The 20,096-nt window shown below is 31.5% G+C and overlaps 1 protein-coding gene and 1 long non-coding RNA gene across 6 annotated transcripts; both read right to left on the reverse strand.

Moving 5' to 3' along the window:
* Positions 1-425: 425 nt before the first annotated feature.
* On the reverse strand, positions 426-4,037 carry LOC110898889. 4 transcript variants are annotated; one of them, XR_004889660.1, is made up of 9 exons: positions 3,611-4,037; positions 3,458-3,491; positions 3,242-3,285; positions 3,030-3,134; positions 2,771-2,878; positions 2,239-2,418; positions 1,810-1,860; positions 685-893; positions 426-596 (listed from the first exon to the last, which is right to left on the reverse strand). It is a non-coding gene; the product is annotated as an uncharacterized LOC110898889 (long non-coding RNA). The 4 variants fall into 4 exon arrangements; XR_002569704.2 differs by having other exon boundaries at positions 2,289-2,418; positions 2,789-2,878; positions 3,611-4,036; XR_002569702.2 differs by having other exon boundaries at positions 2,289-2,418; positions 3,611-4,036.
* A 6,160-nt stretch (positions 4,038-10,197) lies between these two features.
* Positions 10,198-19,300, reverse strand: LOC110898890 (beta-fructofuranosidase, insoluble isoenzyme CWINV1). Of its 2 annotated transcripts, XM_035987392.1 has the most exons (9): positions 19,173-19,300; positions 19,020-19,089; positions 13,146-13,232; positions 13,027-13,035; positions 11,661-12,520; positions 11,334-11,492; positions 10,836-11,074; positions 10,625-10,715; positions 10,198-10,522 (listed from the first exon to the last, which is right to left on the reverse strand). In XM_035987392.1, exons 3-9 carry the CDS (start codon positions 13,150-13,152, stop codon positions 10,343-10,345), a joined length of 1,545 nt encoding a protein of 514 aa, XP_035843285.1. In that variant the 5' UTR covers positions 13,153-13,232; positions 19,020-19,089; positions 19,173-19,300; the 3' UTR covers positions 10,198-10,342. The 2 variants fall into 2 exon arrangements, with proteins under 2 accessions (XP_035843285.1, XP_022001437.1); XM_022145745.2 differs by lacking the exons at positions 19,020-19,089; positions 19,173-19,300 and having other exon boundaries at positions 13,146-13,356.
* Positions 19,301-20,096: the final 796 nt, after the last annotated feature.

The raw sequence follows: 20,096 nt of genomic DNA on the forward strand, positions 1-20,096 counted from the left end.
GAATGGTTGTACCATTTCAATTATTAACCGGTTAAAGGAAATGTTGGTTCAGATGTAGGAATGAGTGCGTTTACTTGACATTTTTTATTTTTTTTCTTGATATTGTTTTACCTTTGTGAGTGAATTTTTCATATTTTACAAAGTCGTTGCGAGTAGTGGAGAAAGAAAAGGTTAATGTTCATCTGTATATATTTGAGAAGATATTGTTCCCCCACATTTATTTTTTAATATTTTTGAAAATTGTTGTAAGTGAAGGGGAGAGAAGTGGATGGGGATTGACAACTGAGCTGATGTGAATGCTTTTTTTAAAATGCCTAACATTAATAATATAACCTTTTGAATATAATGTTTTAGACATTTAATATACATCAATAGTGCAAATGATCATTGGTCAAGTCTTGTGTACTTGATTTGCAATTTTATAATTAATAAAGAAAATAGCAATAGTGTAATTGATCTGTTAAACATAACTGCATGCAACCATTATAACCCTTACAAGTTTTTTAAGTCTCTTGACATATTACATGTTTATACACTAACATACCGAATCAAATCACTGCCTCAAGCTTTCAATAATGTAGGAGGCATACAGATCCCTGTCATCACAAACATTCATGTGCTTAAATATAAGATTTATGTATGCAAAGAACAAACACAGAAATAGATGCAAGATTTTGGACTCACATCCAATACTCGATAGCTTTGACTGCGACTTTCACTGATTTGTTCTCATTCTTATTGTTATCAAGTTAAGAATGCCAAAACACGTACATTAATAAAGAGGTATTAAATAGCGTGTGTGTATATATATATAGATGGATAAATTCCTCAAAGAAACGGCGGATCTCAGTAAGACAGACGATCTGGCGGGAGTTCTTTGATGTCGGTGTCATCTGCACATGAAAACCCCACATGAGCATCACAGAAAACGTCGGATACTTGGAGAAAATAAGCAGCACGGCCATCACATACAAATTGAAAACCAAAAGCATGTCATTCCAAACATGCATAGTCAAAAGTCAAAGACATTATCACAAAAACGGCTTAGACAAACATCAACGCCCAAAAATCAAGATTTTCAAAAATTAAAGCTGATTGCCCTGGTTGCCATTGAAAATGCAGAGGACCATCATGGAAAATTTTAGTTACCTTGCAAAAATAAGCCACACGACCAATGCAGACAAATTGAAAACCAATGGCAACATGTCATCGGCGTGGTTTTATATAATTAAAAGATGGCTCAGGCAACCATCATAGCCCAAGAAGCAATAAAAAATACTCCCAAAAAAGTAAGCCAGATGCGTTACGAAATAAAGCCGCATGAACATCACGAAAGAATGATCATTACCTTCTCCAAAAAGGTTAAGAAAAATATATGCCCAATCAAAAGTGTAATTCTTAATCATAAGTGCATTATTTAAGACCCTCCAGATTCCCAAACCTTAAAGCCGGTGACCATGACGTGAACCGTCGGCTCGCTTGCAAAAATAAGCAATACAGCCATCACACCATATTGAAAACCAAAGGCAAGATTATCATCAACAATCACAACTCAAAAAGCAATCAAAAATACCCATTTTAACTCAAAATTCCCAAAAAATAAAGGCAAATACCTTACGAAACAAAATCACATGACTATCACAAACAATTGATCATTACCTTCTCCAAAAAGCTTTAGACAAAAAAAAAACATAAAACACAAAAAAAGAAAATCAGAACGCACAATAAAAGCAACAACAAATGCAAACAACAAAAAATGAAATCTAACATAACAATCGTCTCCAAAATCACACAAAAGAAAGAACATACCTTAACCAATAACAAAACTGATAAACTCGCAAAGCTAAGGCAACGTCATACCTGCACAAAGAAAAGAACAATTGTTACTTAAATATGAGCAATGAGGATCTTAGCTCTGATAATTTAAAAAGTCCATCACAACCAAAATAATACAAAAATTTCAGATGCTAAGCTAACTAACAATAGATGTTATGGTTGTCATTCAAATCATGCATTTAACAAAATCACCATATCCGAACCCAAAACTCTGTTACTTGACAAAAATGCAAATATATAGCGTTTGTACCCTTGTTTTTCTTATTATAAACTTGTTGCTACATTTCATATGAGTATATCTATAAATTTTACTTTATATGGGATCATACCAAACATCCTGCTTGCTTAAAATAATTGTTAAGTGTATTAAATCGGTACCAACTGAATAGTTAGAAGTATTACCTCAATTACTAAGGATATAATTCTTACAAAGCGTTGGAATTGGAGCTCACCAGGGTCAGCATTTGATATAACTGGTAATCTTAGTTTTTATATGGGTTGCTGAGAAAGCAGCTTCCAGTTAAGATAAAGCAGGATTCATGAATCGATCTGTGCGGATGGCCTAACGACATCAAGGTTCACCTTCAAAAAGAAAAAAAAAATAAGATATCTATTGAGTTACAACTATATAAGTTCTATTTAAGGGGATAAATGAGTGTTTGGTAACTTCTGATCATTATATATAAATAACTGTTTTCGTGAGAAATAAAAAAGAGATTATTTTTTGTGAAATGAGAGCAAGTCTCTCATTTTAGGTTAAATATGTAATGTCTTGATTGACCAGTTTGTTGCAATTGGTATGAAATGATTAATAGAGTTGATGTAATCAAAAGTATAGTCTACTTGTATAAACATAAAAAATTGTGTCTTTAAGTCTCAATAATTAAATTACAAGTTCGTAAACTAAATCTAAGCATGCCAGTGGTCCAGCAACCTAAGATTCATATTTTACAGGGAGGGGGGTAGCCATCATTCGAGCCTTAAATGATTTTGCTTCCACATCTTCAATTCCCTTTTACCTCTCATCAAATACATAGTTTCCCTGGAGAATAATAGAGTCCACATTATAGAAGCATGAAAAAGTGTCATTTGACTTTTCTGGTGAAATCTATTGCTTTTATTCTTTTAATGATTTATTCGGTTTAGCATAGAGTTCTTAAAAGTAAGATAGATCTTAAAGCCCTTGAACTTACAAGAAATTAGGCATAGTAGTAGTCTGCAATAGTCAACACAGTATTCCATGATACCAAAGATTGAAATCCAACAATCCAACATACTGAAACTACAATCCTCTTCCGCTACAAAGATATTATCAAAACACAAATTATTTAGCCTTTAAAATAATATATTTGACCACATAAAATCTGCAAAGATCATAAAAAACAAATGAGATTTGAGCACAAACCTCAACTTTCACCGGTGCTTCGTTAGAACCAACAACATCCATGGCTGCCATACCACATAAACAAAAGAAAAACATAAGTTTCTTCAACAATCACAATAATGAAAAAAAAACCCTAAACAATCACATTTTTGCAAAACAAAAAACAATAAACCAGACAATACAAATCAATTCTATTTCATTGATCCACAATCAACACTCTTAATTAGAAACTCTTACCTAGAAGAGTGAGGGATCCATCAAGACCTTGCAACTGAATCAAGAACAACATACATGTGATGGAGAAGAAGACGTTTAGGGTTTGTAATAAAAAATGATGGCAGTCAGAGAAAAAAGTAAACTCATACCATAAAACAAAATTAATAACCTTACCTAGTGTTTGCGATCTTGGTGATGTTGGTATTGAGTATTTAGGAATCGCCATGGAAGAATCGACATACAAATCAAACCGCATGTAGACATTGAGTATTTAGGGTTTTTGGGATAAAAAACAAACAACAACAATAGGGTTAATACGATTCAAATCAGATAACAAAAAAGAATCAAAGATTAAGTAGGAAGAACATACATGTGATTAAGATTGATGAAACCCTTCGTCTCCGACCATTGCTCACACCATCGTTTCTCCAACCCTAAACACCACCATCATTGTCTTCCATACTTCGATCGAAAAGAAACAGAGTTTGTGAGGATTGCGATGAAGCGGTGGGAGGATAGGGTATAAGATTGCAAAGAAAAGAGAAGCAGATGAAGAGCTCAGATTTAGGGTCTGTGAAAATTTGGAACTGTGTGAAGGAAGAAAGCGTTAAAAGAAATATATAAAGGATCCGAATACAGGTGAAAGTTGTATTAGGAAAAAAACCCGACCCAAATGCATTCGGATCCCGCCACTTTTTTGTTAAAATCGTGATTGTAGAAGCCATTTGAGAATTCCCTCCTAAACTCACCATCAAAACTTGCCACATCAGCAAAAATAGCCAAAATTAAATGCCACCTAGCCCAAATCACATCTCATTTATATATATATATATAGACTAGTTTGGAACCCCGTGTTTTAAACAGATTGAATAAATTTAATTTTACATAATAAGCAATATGGTTATATCTTTAAAATACTTCGTGTATTGCACGAGTTAAATAAATATTATGTAATGGATTAAAACATACGGTCGTCGAGATATGTATTTGAATGATTAATTCGATGTACTATTTACTTATTAAAAATTTAATTTTTTTATTAGGTTCAAAGCATGTGTAGTACACGTGATAAAACCAATGAAATATTAGATGATTATTAATAAATAAAAAAATAAAAGAAATAATAAAAAAATAAATAAATAAGAGAGATCCACCAAGTTTGTGATTTAATATTATTTTCTTATTTCTGTATCCTATTAAATATTAAATAATAATAGTTTAAAAAAATTATTTAACTGAATCTAATTGAAATGAGAATAAAAAATTTATATATTTGTTTGTTTCTACAAAGAAAAAAAAATAAAACTTCTTCTATCTCCTACAGAGAAGGAGAAAATACAAATAAATGTCTTTTTTCTAAAGCGCAATGGATTAAAAACACACAAAAAAAATATTCTTTCTAAAACGCAATGGACTAAAAACACATAAAAATGTGTTTTACAAATGTGTTTTTACCTAAAACACAATGGGCTAAAAACACTTCAAAATGTGTTTTTCTAAACCGCAATGGATCAAAAACACATAAAAATGTCTTTTTTCTAAAACGCAATTGCCTAAAAACACAAAAGAAAATGTTCTTTCCTAAACGCAATGGACTAAAAACATTTCAAAATGTGTTTTTTTTTTTCTAAAACGCATTGGACCAAAAAAACACATAAAAATGTGTTTTCCTAAAATGCAATAGATAAAAACCTAAAAGAAAGTGTTTTTTTTTTCTATAACGCAATGCATTAAAAACACATAAAATGTGTTTTACCTAAAACGCAATGGTAAATTCGTAATAAGCTTCCATTTCTTCTTATCCTTCCTAGCCAAAATAAACTTCATATTTGATCCTCTCCCTAATAAGCTATATATTATTATAAAAATAAACTTACTATTCATCATCATTGGTAAATTCGTAAACAATAATATGTTATTTCAGGTGAATATAATAATAAGCTGTTATAATATATTAAATAAAATAATAATAATAATAATAAAAAGCTATATATAATTATAAAAATTAAATTACTATTCATCGTCCTTGGTAAACAATGTTTTAAGAAAAAAGTTATAAACGTAAATCGTTAAAGAAGTATCAAATTAATTGATAAATAAATATATGTTCTAAAAAAACAGAAAAGAAAATATTAAAAAATGATAAAGGAAATATTATATAGTTTTAAAAAATAGCTCGAGATTTAGTTTGTTGGCCGTTCAAAAAAATTATATAGTTTTAAAAAAGGAAATAAAAGTTAAAAATATGTTACTAAAAGTAGATATAATAATAAACTATTACAATATATTAAATATATAATAATAATAATAAGCTATATATTATTATAAAAATAAACTTACTATTCATCGTCATTGGTAAATTCGTAAACAAAAATATGTAACTTCAGGTGAATGTAATAATAAGCTATTATAATAAATTAAATAACAACAACAATAATAATAATAATAATAATAATAATAATAATAATAATAATAATAATAAGCTATATATTATTATAAAAATAAAGTTACTATTAATCGTCCTTTGTAATAAAAATAAACTTACTATTAATCGTCATTGGTAAATTCGTAAACAATAATATGTTATTTCAAGTGAATATAATAATAAGCTATTATAATATATTAAATAAAATAATAATAAAAAGCTATATATTATTATAAAAATAAAGTTACTATTAATCGTCCTTCGTTAACTGTATGTATGTTCTAAAAAACAGAAAAAATATTAAAAAATGGTAAAGGAAATATTATATAGTTTTAAAAAAAAGGAAATAAAAGTTAAAAATATGTTATTAAAAGTAAATATAATAATAAAATATTACAATATATTAAATATAATAATAAGCTATATATTATTAACAAAATAAACTTGCTATTCATCGTCGTTGGTAAATTCGTAAACATTAATATGTTATTTTAGGTGAATATAATAATAAGCTATTATAATATATTAAATAAAATAATAATTAAAAGCTATATATTATTATAAAAATAAAATTACTATTCATCGTCCTTTCTAATAAAAATAAACTTACTATTAATCGTCATTGGTAAATTCGTAAACAATAATATGTTATTTCAAGTGAATATAATAATAAGCTATTATAATATATTAAATAAAATAATAATAAAATGCTATAAATTATTATAAAAAAAATTACTATTTATCATCCTGTATTTATGATTGTTAGTGTTTGTGTATTAAGTTTCACGTTTTGATCATTTGACTATATCATAAAATTTAATCCTCAAATCCTACATGTATTCACGAACGGAAAACAAACCCAACTTTAATTTATTTAGAACTTGTTATTTATTTTGGAAATTCACTTTTTTTAAAGGCGTACGGTTAGAATATTGTTAACCGGGTTAGTATTTAGTATGTTAGTATCACCAAATTAATATTAAAATTCTCCTTGCTCGGATTTGAACCACACACATACGTTGAAACGTTTTTACTCGTAAGATTTAGACCGAAACGTAAAAATAATTTTTTGAAAGATGAAAACTATATGAGACCAAAGTTAAAAGTGTAAAAGTGTTAAAATTAAAAATGAAAAATACATGATGAAAGTTAAAAAGGTTGATATATATGAAAACTGAAGGGGTTGATGTATATAAAAATGAAACTTGAGAAGTGTAAGAAGTGTAAACAAATTGGATAGTAAGAAACTCTCACAAGTATTTTTGCTAAATTAAGGATGAATAATATTGTAATTAATAAAGTAAAAATGATTTATCAAGGATACATCAGACTTTCAGGTTTATATGTTAATTGTTGATACAACTGTCTCATTATTTATTTTAATTTATTTTTGTTTAAAGAAAAAAAAATGATTACTTGAAAAATGGAAATAAGGGTCATGGTTGCTATGGTTTAATTCATGCAAACCATGGCGGATTAGGGACGAGGATGGTATAGCCTTCCATTCATATTTCTACGTGGCGAATTATGTCCCAATCATGATCCCCACACCCTTTAGCATAATAAACTTGATCACTAAGCTTACTTAAATTTTATATCACTGGTCATCTTCTTCCTTAATTTTTCCATGATACACACTCGCCTCATTTACCCAAAAATCCCATATGTGAAAAGTAATATTTCAGGTTTCAGAAATTGTTTAACGTTTCAAAATATATAACAGGTTAGGATTGTTACCTTAAACCGGAACTGAAATCTATATCAACCGACAAAGGATGCAGATTTGATTCATGTATCACCGTCGGCAACTACTTGAGTAACCTCTATCCGATTCGGTGGCGGTGGTCGCGGTGGTATGTGAGGCCAACGGGCAAAAATAGTGACCGTTACAAAGAATTGTTGTGGTGGAGTATCACTGGAAGAATTGGAGTGATTCAATATAAAAGGATAGTTAAAAGCCTTATGTTATGATTTTCTATTTAATGACACGCATTGAATTAGAATTTCAATCTAGTCGGTTACGAAATATCCCATTAGATTATTAGTGATTTAATTAAGACTACACCTTGTGGATTGGTTTTAGTTATATATAACCCTATTTATATAATATATAACAAATGAGATGGATTTATACCACATGTTATGATGAAGCTAAAGGCTGATTTTGGGAGGGAAGCAATATTACTTTCTTTGTACGCGGGATCCGGAAGACTTCGGGTCGGACTATTGGATTTGAAACGCACCGACATACACTATTCGGATCATATAAATTCGTTAGGTCTCCATTATTGTTATTATCCCACTTACCGACACCATCAATTTTCTCTATTCTTTCTCTCGCACATTCGTTCATCATCTGCTTTCTTTATCAAGTAATCTATCATCATCAAAGGTAAATCTACAAAATCAAGGCTAAATCTGGTTTCTTCATGTTATTCGATTAAATAGAATGTTGATTTTATAAAGATTGCTTTGAATGATATTAACTTCGTCGTTGTTCTGTATTTTTTGTAGATCCGATCCTAAAAGTTGCAGGTATGTTCTTTTATTTTGTTGTTTATCTACTGTGCATTTTTAATCGAATCTATTTTTGGTTTTTAATAAACCAACTTTTGCCCCACTGGTAAATAATAATCCTACCTACGTAATTGGTATACAATAATCCTACCTATCAACATGTTGGTTCTTAATGATCTTCCGTTAATTTTTTTTAACTGAAGTTAGTTTTTAAGTTTTATTTATTACACAAACAGTCCCTGTAGTTATAATTTACTAGTTTTAACTATTTTGTAAAACAAAAAAACGTCAAGGGCCATGTAATTAAATTTTATAAATAGTTAAAACTAGTAAATTACAACTACAGGGACTGTTTGTGTAATAAATAAAACTTAAAAACTAATTTCAGTTTAAAAAAATTAACGAAAGTTCATTGAGTACCAACATGTTGATAGGTAGGATTATTGTATACCAATTACGTAGGTAAGATTATTATTTACCAACAGGACAAAGGTTGGTTTATTAAAAACCAATTTTCCTTACCTTTTTATTGTTTTGCAATACAAATCAACTACCAACGTTTTCTGCATCATCATCTACATTTTGTTATTTATATAGTATCTATGATGGTTATTTATGTGTTAAACATTTATCCAAGTTACTGATGTTTCTTGATTTACTTTTTCATGTGGAATCCTAAATCTTGGATAACAATCGGACTCGGATTATTCGTCAAACAACAGAGGTTAGTTAAATGTTATTGTTGTGTTTTTTTATCAGTATAATATTTGTTTTTATCGTTTATGTTCGGTATTTATTTTAAAAATTTAAGAATCAATGTTCTGAATCTGTGACGGTTTGTTTTCTCAGTAATAATTTTCGTATTTTATTCATTGTTAGGTTCTTAAAAGATTTCGTTATTTTCTTTATATTGGTGTGACTTTTGTTTTCGGTATTATGATTTGATTTCTATAATTAAATTATTGTTATTAAGTTTTAAAAACAATTGTTATTTCTTTTGCAGATATGGATTCCAATAACAACACTCCTTCTTTCTTAAAGTTAATTGAGAACGATGATCCTATATTTTTTGTATGTTTTTTTACTTTTCTGTTTACTAAACATAACTTCTTGCTACTTAATTGTTTTGTTTCGATTGATAGGAAATACCGTATGATTTTACTCTATTATTGTGGGGAGAACAAGTGCCATATGGTGAATCTATTAAAATTGTTGATGGTGACATATTATGGGTGGTAAGAGTTAAAAGAAATGTGTTGGCCCTGTCTTTGGTGATGGCTTCACTAAAGTCGTTAGGGATTGTGGTTTGAAAAAAAAAATGATTATCTTTTGTTTAAGGCTATTGGACCATCCACATTGTATCTTTCGGTCTTTAAAGCATGTGTTTTCGATAACTCTTTTATCGCTAAAATTATAGCTGATGATGGCTTCATTGTAAGTACTATATATGATATAATTAGTTTGTTTATTCACCGTTTTTCTTGTGTATGGTTTGTTTATATTAATTTATAACTACTTTTCAGCTCATGGCGGACAAATTCTGGAGAGAATTTTCCAGCAAGAATTTTAAAGGTGGATGAGCAACTCTGTATGTGGGAGATAGGTTTTGGAATGTCAAGATGGAGGGATAGTCCGACAAAAGTGCTTTCACTGATGGATGGTCTAAGCTGATTGAGGATCTCGCATTAGATACCCGATCTACTTTTGTATTTACAATGTCTGGATATAAAACTTTTGAGTTGTCTGTTTTTAATCATAAAACTGGTCATGCCTAGAATATGAGCCTTGTAATCATGCATACATAGCAACCAACTATCAATAACAAAACTAAAATTTTCATTGCAAAATTTTCCATAACACACTTTGGTCGTAGATTCGTGCTTTAGCGCTATCGAGACTAATGGATCTGAGACACCATACATGGGTTCGTTTATTTAATAGGCTTTCTTCTTTTCCTTACGGAATTAGACAATTTGAGCTTTCTTCATACTCCAAGCACTTAAACTTGAGATACTCAAACTCTGAGTGCCATTGTTGAATGCATAAAGATGTGCTTGTTCTCCAACTGCCAGTACCGGATAAACTCTTGATGTAATGCAAGCCAACCCTTCTCCACCAAAGCTTTCTACAATGGAGTGATCTATCTGTAAATCAAACAAAATGATTAAAAAGAAAAAGTGCCTCCTTTAAATGCACATATAATCATACAAAATATATATATATTTGTAAACTAGTAATAAAAATACCAAGGTTCTCAAGGAGATCTTTGCGTATCGAGGATCAAGTGCAAGAAAAGCTCCATAGATGGGTTTGTCGATAAATGGTTTTAAAGACGACCTATTTTAAGAAGAAACAACAATGTAAATGCAGCATCAAGTGACTTTGTAGCTATTATAATTTCTGTAGTCACAGTTGAATCACTTTTTATTTAAAAGAATAAATAGTTTTGGACAAAACCTGCTTGTGTCAGCACACATGAGCACTCGGAAACTGTTAGCAATTCTAAAGACACGAAAGAAGACCGCAGTGTGTTCAGTAAGGTCCTTCGAAGCCAAAACCAGCAAACCGAAAGGCCCAAATTTGCCATCTGTTGTAGCATTCTTTTGTGTACAAAGAATTTGGGGATCAACTACTTCAGCACTCAACACCTCAGCATGTTTGAGATTTGAGAAGCTAAACGTGATTTCTACATCAGCCTACAACAAGAGGTAAATTATCTGTCAGAGAAATTTGTGTAACCCGTTGACTATCGAGGTCAAATGAACTTCATCTCAGCCGCAAAGCTAATATAGTGTAAATGTTTTTTGGTCTGTTTGATGTTAATAAACGGATATACATGGTACAGGCTATACTGATAATCTAATTAGTAACTGAAACCGTATTATTTTCTCTGTGTAAAGTAGTTTGACCTTTGAACTCAAATAACTGAATAAGTACAAGATTAGATTTAGTCACCTGTGAAGCTGTGATACCAGAAATTTCAATCATGGACCCGCCCTTGAGTTTTTTATTCTCCAAATGCACTTTTCGTGTTCGTAGTTTCTCTAGTTCCTTGACAGGCCACTGCACCAACTGATCTTCATTTTTACTAAGCCAGATGCTCCTAGGAATCGTCTGAAAACGTGTTATTATAGATTTTATAACAATATCATCATTAGATTAAAGAAACAGATAAAAAAAGGTATGCTTTTCAGCCCAGCCCACCCCAAAACATACCTTTTTATAATCATCACTAAATTAGACACACCCTAAATGGAAAGAAAAACAAGTCTAGATTATTACCTGAAGGCCAGACCAACCTTTTTCGATAGCATCTGGTGCAGTATCACCTTCACAAACCCATGACCATAATATCCTTCTCTTCTTCTCACCATCATAAAACGACTTAGAAGCATAAAACCTCCCATAATCATACCGTAACCACCCTTTACTCTTCATAAAGTCAGCATCAACGTCGTAGCGGTCACTTAGTGGATCGTATTTTCCCAGTATATAATAATCCTGGTAATTAAAACTAGCTTTAAGAACATGCCTAATGTCCTTCCCTTGAACGGATGTAACTGATGTATCAAGCCCGCTTTTCCCATTACGCATAACAGGATAAAAGTCAGGACATTCCCAAAATGTTGTTATGTTAGAGAGGTGTAACGGGCTCAGAGACCTATTCCAACTGCGAAAATCCTTACTTTTGTATAGAATAGCTGCTCCTTGATGATCAATCCGAGTTCCAATCACAACCCTCCATTCTCCATCCGCACCCATCCAACCAGTTGATGGATCTCTATAAAAGGATGGGTCAATTTCATCCGGAGGACTCAATATTGGGTTAAGTGGCCATTTTACCCATTCATTTAGTAGCGGGTCCGATATGTTTTTGGGAAATGCCAAATTTTGCACTTGGTGTAAATTGGCATCAACACCTGTGTATAGGATCGCCGGTTCACCATTTGGTAGTATCGTTGTCGAACCAGAAAAACACCCATTGATATCGTAAGGCTCGTTTGGTACAAGAGCAATATCAAGATGTACCCAGTTGATAAGATCATGTGATATGGCATGAGCCCATGACATGTTACCCCATAGTGGACCATATGGATTGTGTTGATAGAAAAAATGGTAGACCCCCTTGTAATACATTGGTCCTGCGTTATCAATAACAAACCAAATGCACCAAATGTTTTATGTGTCATATTTCATTAATAAAAGGCAAATGGTCCATCAAGATTCAAGAATGACTTTTTTTAGAAACAAGTACTTTTCATAGAATGTGATTACATAAGATATAATTTTTAAATTTTTCACAAATGGGTATGCCAGTCCATGAGAATGACATCTCCATGTCTTTTTTTTCTTTCTTTTTCAGTTTTTAAGCATTTAATCTTGTTTTTTTTTTTTCCTAATAACATGTAATATCAATATTTTCAAAAACTCCAAAGACACATATTAGGAAAAAAAACGAAATCAAATGAAAAATGCAAAAAGAAAAATTTAAATAAAGACTTATAGATGTCACCTGTAATAAGTGTGGCAGCCCCATTTTTCAAAACGTTTTAAAATGATACCCCATGTAATCACAAAAGAGTACCTATTTATTTCTAGAAAACAAAATCTAAACCAATGTGAAGTGCATAAAAGATTGTGGGTTTACCATTAGGATCTGCAAATTCCAACAGCAACCATTTGAACATGCATGTAAATAGATCAAACATTAGAACAAGGAAAGATAATGAAACAAAACACATATGTTAATCCACCAAAAAACTGTACCATTCATCCAATTTTTGGTAGGCTGGAAGTGATATGCTGTCCGGTAAGACTGTGAAACATTCAGTAGCCGTGTATGGTTCCTGAAAGCTTCAACACGGACTCCATTAAAAATCAGGAAACAACACAAAGAAAACACATAAAAACCATATATCTTCATCGGAATATTCAGAGATGATAGTTTAGTTTTGAAAAGCATCGTGAAATGCAAACTGTGTGCAGTTGGACAAGTGTTGTAGGCTTTATATAGGTACGTGAGCATCAGAAGACTTGCAAGAAACAATAAAGGTCATTAAATTTTTTGGCCAGTCCCATTTAATCTATTGGTTCAGAGAAAATAAGCATTAAATTACTAATAGGTGTGATAATGACTTAGACAGCATTGAAATCTCATATTAATAACTAGCTTATGACCCGTGTAACACACGTGTTTGTTTTAGTCAATGAAATCAATATCTCCATCAAATCAATCGTAAGTACATAATGTTTTAACTCTAATTCATTAATCGATACAAATACGAAATGCCATATGCTGAACATTTTAAATTTCCTAACAAAATTACAACGATAAACATTAGTCAATAAAAAATAGAAAATACATACGGAAATCTACTCATAAGTTATTCATATGCTACTACATTAATAAGTTATTATCTATACAAAATGTGAAAGCATAATATTTTTTTTTTATAATAGATTCCAAACAAAACACTATGACATAGTAAAACCTAAATAGAATACATTGTTGGCAAACTTTGTCTAGTCATTTTTGTCGTTTACAAATTATCAAACAATATGTGGCAGTAATGCCAAATGGTCCAAGGTGTACTTTTCAAATGATTTGTTTGTTTATTAATCTTATAGGCTGTTATTTAGAAAAGATGATGTCAATTCTTGAAAACATGATGTCATCTTTTATTTAAATTTTAAACAATAAATAAAAGAAAAATAAATTAAAAGGATTAATGACTGTTTTTAAACTATAACCTAGATTATTTAAAACTCGCAATTTATTCATTGGGTTAACATTTTCCCCCAATTAAATCCATGATGTCATCTCCTTTCAAATTTTTAAACAATTCAAAAAAAAAATTAAAAGAAATTAAATTAATTAAAGTTTTTTTAACCAATAACCAAGACTAATTATAAACCTTGCAACATTTTCATTGGGATAAACTTCTCCCCCAATTAAACCATGTTCTTTTGCACGCTCTTCTATCCCTTTTCCCCCAATTGCACGCTCTCATTTAAGGGTTATTGCCAAAAACTAAATTATATAGAAATTTATAAATATACACATCAGATTCCAAACCAAAAACTATAACACATCAGATTGAATAATCTGTAAAAAACGTCTAGAAATCTAAAAGAATATTTTTTTCCCATAATCCATTGTCATTACATTAGGTAAATGATAATATGCGTGTGTAGTTTTTTTTTCTTAGTGAATTGTGATTAATTAATACCCCTCGAACCGTTTAATTAGGCCAACCTCTCCCCCCCTCTACCCATGCATTCATTTAATTGGGTCAACCTTCTCCCCCAATTAAACCATCCCTTCCTCAAGCACGCTTCTTCTTCTCGTGACTTGGAACATTGTCAGTTCTGGTTCCTTATATAACACGAGTAAGAGGCCAGAGGTAAAAGTTATAAAGCTAAATGACTTTTAATTAATATATTTAATTGGGAGAAGGTAAATCCAACGGTGGGAGATGAAATTTAATTTGAGGTGGATAAAAAAGATCACTTTGAAAACATAAAATTAACATCTAATAAAAGCTGCCAAACTTTGAAAACATAAACATCTTGGGAAACCACAAACATTTAAACTTTTATACACGAGTTAAATGCCATTTTAGTCCCTGTGGTTTGGACCATTTTCCCCGTTTAGTCCAAAGGTTTCATTTTTAACCTGTGGGTCTAAAAAGGTTTCACAATTGCCATTTTAGTCCACTGGGTTAACTTCATCCGTTTTTTCTGTTAAGGAGAAGGCCAATTTGGTCATTTTGTATGTAATTCTGTTAACTAAAAAGGCAATTCAGCCATAAAAAATGACCAAATTGGCCTTCTCGTTAACAGAAAAAACGGATGAAGTTAACCCAGTGGACTAAAATGGCAACTGTGAAACCTTTTTGGACCCACAGGTTAAAAATAAAACTTTTGGACTAAACTGGCAAAATGGCCCAAATCACAGGGACTAAAATGGCATTTAACTCTTTATACACATAGCCTCTTCATCTATAAAATATTATTATCATTATACACTAGCCTTAAGCTACCCGCGTTGCGGGCCAATGGGCATAAAACATGCTACCAACGTTGAGGAGATGGGGATGTAAAATCATGCTAAGTAGCGTCGAACGAAGACCAAAACCGGGTAAAGCGTAAAAAAACACGAATTTCCAACACAAAGTGACTTACGTGACGTAAAACGTAGGAGTCGAATTTATAACGATGCGTATTAGAAAGTGAGGGGGTAAAACAAACTTAAAAGACCAAATGTGACCACCAAATACGAATAAAAAAAAACCCTGAGGGGACAAATGTGACTATCAAACACTATGCTAAATAGCAACGAACATCAAACAAACCGAGAAAAACGTAAAACAAAAACTAATAAACAAACTAAAATTATTTAACCTTTGTGACACAAATTATAAAAACTAAAGTTTTGTTACAAAACAAAAAATCACAATGCCAAAAAAGAAAAGAAAAAAGATGACAAAAAAATATAATATTCCTCCGTATGTTATTAAAATTAAAATTGAGAGATTTAATAATAATAATGATAATAATAGTAATAGTAATAGTAATAGTGATAGTAATAGTAATAGTAATAATAATAATAATAAGGATAAGGATAACAAAATAGTTTTTATATATAATATTAAAATTGAAATTAAGAGATTTATAGATAATAATAATAATAATATTAACAATAATACGGATAAGGATAACAAAATATTTTTAAATAAAGATAAAAGTAAAATTGTGAACTTGAAGGAGAAATTGACACGTGACATTAATTGTAGTCTTTTATTAATATTTAGATTTAACTCACCTTTATTCCTCTTCTCGATTTGATTAGTTTTTTTTAGATATGTGATTCTCGTTTATACATTAGAATCCCTTTTAATACTCTTCTTGAGAGCATAAATTAAGTTAAATTCATTAATATATTGAAACAAAAAATAATAATTAATAAATTATTATCACTTTTTGTTGAGATCAAAAATGTTTATACTTAAATTATATAACATAAACTTGAAATATTGGCATTATTTGTGAAGCTAAATAATGCATTCATCAAAAACTATAATGTGAATCAAATAAGAAAGGAATTAGGTGCACTCTAATCCAACTTTAAGATTTAGTATTTTAAAAATAAATACATACAATGAAAATAGGACTATAATAGTCAAACCAATTATGTATTTGCACACAAGTGCAAAACTAAAACCGGGTACACCATAATTACTTTAATATCTACAAACCAACTTAGAAAAACAAAGAACTAAAACAAATACATACAATGCAAATATAACTATAATAGTCAAACCAAGTCATGACCTCAACTCAGGGTGTAGGGAGTGGTTAAACACTTTGGAGTGGCAAACCAAAAAACCGACCAATAAGGGCGCGCCATGTCAATCAGTCAAAAGTGTTTAAACTTTGGTGAAAAGTATTGGCAATGGTTTAAACACTTGGTGAAGTGGTAAACTATTTTTTTTTAAAAAAAAGGAAAAAAGTGTGATTGGTTGAGATAGGAATGGACCCCACCCACAATACCCTCTCTCTTTCTCCTTCCTCCCCTCACCGAATCGTCAAACCATCACCGATTTGGTAAACTTTGAGTGGCAAACTAGTGTTGGCGGCGGTGTTTGCCGAGTGGTAAACTAGTTTGCCACTCTTTGCCGATCTCCACACCGTATACCCTCAGTTATGCAAGGGTTCTAACCTCCATAACTGACCAATGCAATGGCTATAAAAATAAACAAACATGAGTAGCTGAAACACTAAGGGTGTAAGGAGTTTTTTTTTTTTTTTTTTTTTTTTTTTTTTTTTTTTTTGAACGGCAAATTTGGATCACTGACGGACCACTGGAGTATCATCGTGCCACCAGAGGAACCACCCGATCATATCCATCTCCACTAGGCATAACGCCACACCAATTCAGGAGGAAACCCAATAAACATGGGAAAACCCCCTTGTGGGAATCGAACCCAGGACCTATTGGTCCCAAAGCTTTATCCCACCACCAAGATGCCACTAGGCTATAAGGCCATGGGCACTAAGGGTGTAAGAAGTGGTTAAACACTTTGGAGTGACAAACCAAAAAACCGACCAATCAGAGCACGCCATGTCAATCAGTCAAAAGTGTTTAAACATTGGTGAAAAATGTTGGCAATGGTTTAGACACTTGGTGAATTGGTAAAATATTTAAAAAAAAGGAAAAAGTTGTGAATGGTTGAGAGAGGAATGGAACCACCCACAATACCCTCTCTCTCTCTCAATCACCTTCCCCGCATCGGTGATCCTCCCCCGATTCTTGAGTTGTTCGGCAACATCAAAAACCTCGGCGGCGGTGTTTGCCGATCGGCAAAAAGGTTTGCCGAGGTTTGTCGCGTCCCACTCCGCACACCCTAAATTGAATAATATAAAGATGAAAAGATCGGGCCATTGCATCCCTACAGCTAACCATAATTTTTGCATTGCTTCTCTATTGCTGACCAATATAGTTGAATAACATTAACAATGGCACTATAATGAACATATTCTAAGATCAAGTCCTTAACTGCCAACATAAATGCCACTATTACAGTTTTTAAGTGTCACACAAATATTGAAATACTATGACAAAGTTCTAATCCACAATCACATCATTGTCTATTAGTAACATAAAAAATACATTTATGTTAATCATAAATTAGAAAACTAAAATGTATTATAAATTAACAATAAATGAAGATAAAATTAAGTTATATTTAGAAAATTCAATTACACCACTGTGACACTGTCCATAGAAAGCTATATCACAAATTAAGTTATATTTAAAAAACAAAAAAAAATATTTAATAATGCAGATATAATTAAGTCTAAATAAATAAAAAAAAAAAACTCAGCAAACAAAAACGAAATCTGAGTTGAAGAACCAAGTGCCACACCCAAGTTGTATCCTACAAGAAATCTGATTAACTCGGGAAAATTCACACAGTAAAATGGATCGAATTGCAGCCTATATTATATTAAGTCAAAACACCACGATAAACAAAAGAAAAAAGAAAGCTTTGTTATGAAACAACACAGGTTGGCTGAGTATGCTAAACATTATCAATTTGCTCACAACATTACAACGCTAATCATTAATCGATCACCATTGTTCTTCTGAAGAACAATGGTGATTTCTGGGAGACAAAACCAATAAAGAGAGAAAGATATACTACTTTCGATAATACAGCTGTTTTTACTATAGAGTTTTAGACTCTTAGAGACCTAAGGTCTAATAATTTATAATAAATTTACGACTTTATGTTCTCAAAACCCCCCTTCATTTGTTCACTTACATTATTCATATTTAGGATCAAATGGTAAAAACTAGAAATAGGTGGATTAGGTAACGGGTCAAAACGGATAAATTTTTGGTATGGGTCAGATTGACCTAAAACTTTTTGTCCGGTATTTAATAAATGTAAATAGTTCATGTCTCAAGTAGCTTTGAAAAATTATATAATTGCAATAACAATAATCTAATTGTTGAATATTATTAGATTACATTAAATCAATTACTTATAAACTGTTAAAGACAATAATGAAAGTTTATCATATTCTTTAATAATAACAACAAAGAATTCAAGATTACAGTGTTGTTCAAGTTACCTTATCTAGCAAGCCCGAATCGTTTGCTAAGGGTTTCTTTTCATATCCTGGTGCTAGATGCCTCTCATTCCTTCATAAGAGCCCATTTAATAAAACAAAGATACAAACACATTCTATAATATATGAAAAGAACATTCATAACTTATTACTTACCATGTTGATGTAAAGGGTGTGATGTGGCAGACTTAAGTATCCTGATGTTGTCAGGAATCAACTGTGAAAGGGATACTTAGACTAGTCGGTATGGAGGGTCGGCTGAGGCCCGTCCTCCCGCCGCCGCCCCAAACTCCCCACCCCCCATGCCCGTTGCCGCCCCATTTCCGGCAACTTCGGCTCCCACCAGCCGAACTCGACGGCCCCACCTCCTCTCTCCTTCTCTCACATATACCTATACATACATACATATATATATATAAAGAGGTTCATCCCCCACCCCCCTAGATCCATCACCCCCAAGCCCTTCCTACGTGACGATGATGTGGCGGCCCATCCTCTTGAGGATGAAGCTCTCCATAACCTCTAGTCTTAAAGGGGTTGCAACTCACCATGTTGGTGGTTTACCTCTTTCGAAGTCTTTTTTTATAGAAGAATGGCTTCAAAAGGACTTGTTAAAGTTGTTTTCACAGCTGAACCACTTGCTGAGGGATCAACATGCTTTCATGGACGGACGGCTGTGATTTCATCACTCAGCAAGAGGAGTGAAAATGGACGGATTTAGTTAACCACCAATGAGTTGCTTCAAATGGCAGGCCGGGCTTGGTTTTAGGTTCATCTTTGGGCTTTCTTTCCCAAATCTCGTGACGATCATCTCAATGTTGAAACAATACACAAAGTATCCAATCAAATCTAAAATGCATAAAAAACAATGTTAGTGTAAAACATAGGAAAAGGAATATGTGGAAAGCAATGGCGGATATAGAAAACTCTCATAGGGGCAACGTTTTAAAAAAAAAAAAAATAGACTAACGAAATCGAAAATACGTCAAAAAATTATAATTTTTTTCAAAAAACTTTAATTAAGTTAATTTAATTTTCTTTTTTTTTATTGTTTAAAAATTTGAAAGGGGATGACATCAT

The sequence above is a fragment of the Helianthus annuus genome, chromosome 3 (assembly GCF_002127325.2).
Source record: "Helianthus annuus cultivar XRQ/B chromosome 3, HanXRQr2.0-SUNRISE, whole genome shotgun sequence".
Lineage (NCBI taxonomy): Eukaryota > Viridiplantae > Streptophyta > Magnoliopsida > Asterales > Asteraceae > Helianthus > Helianthus annuus.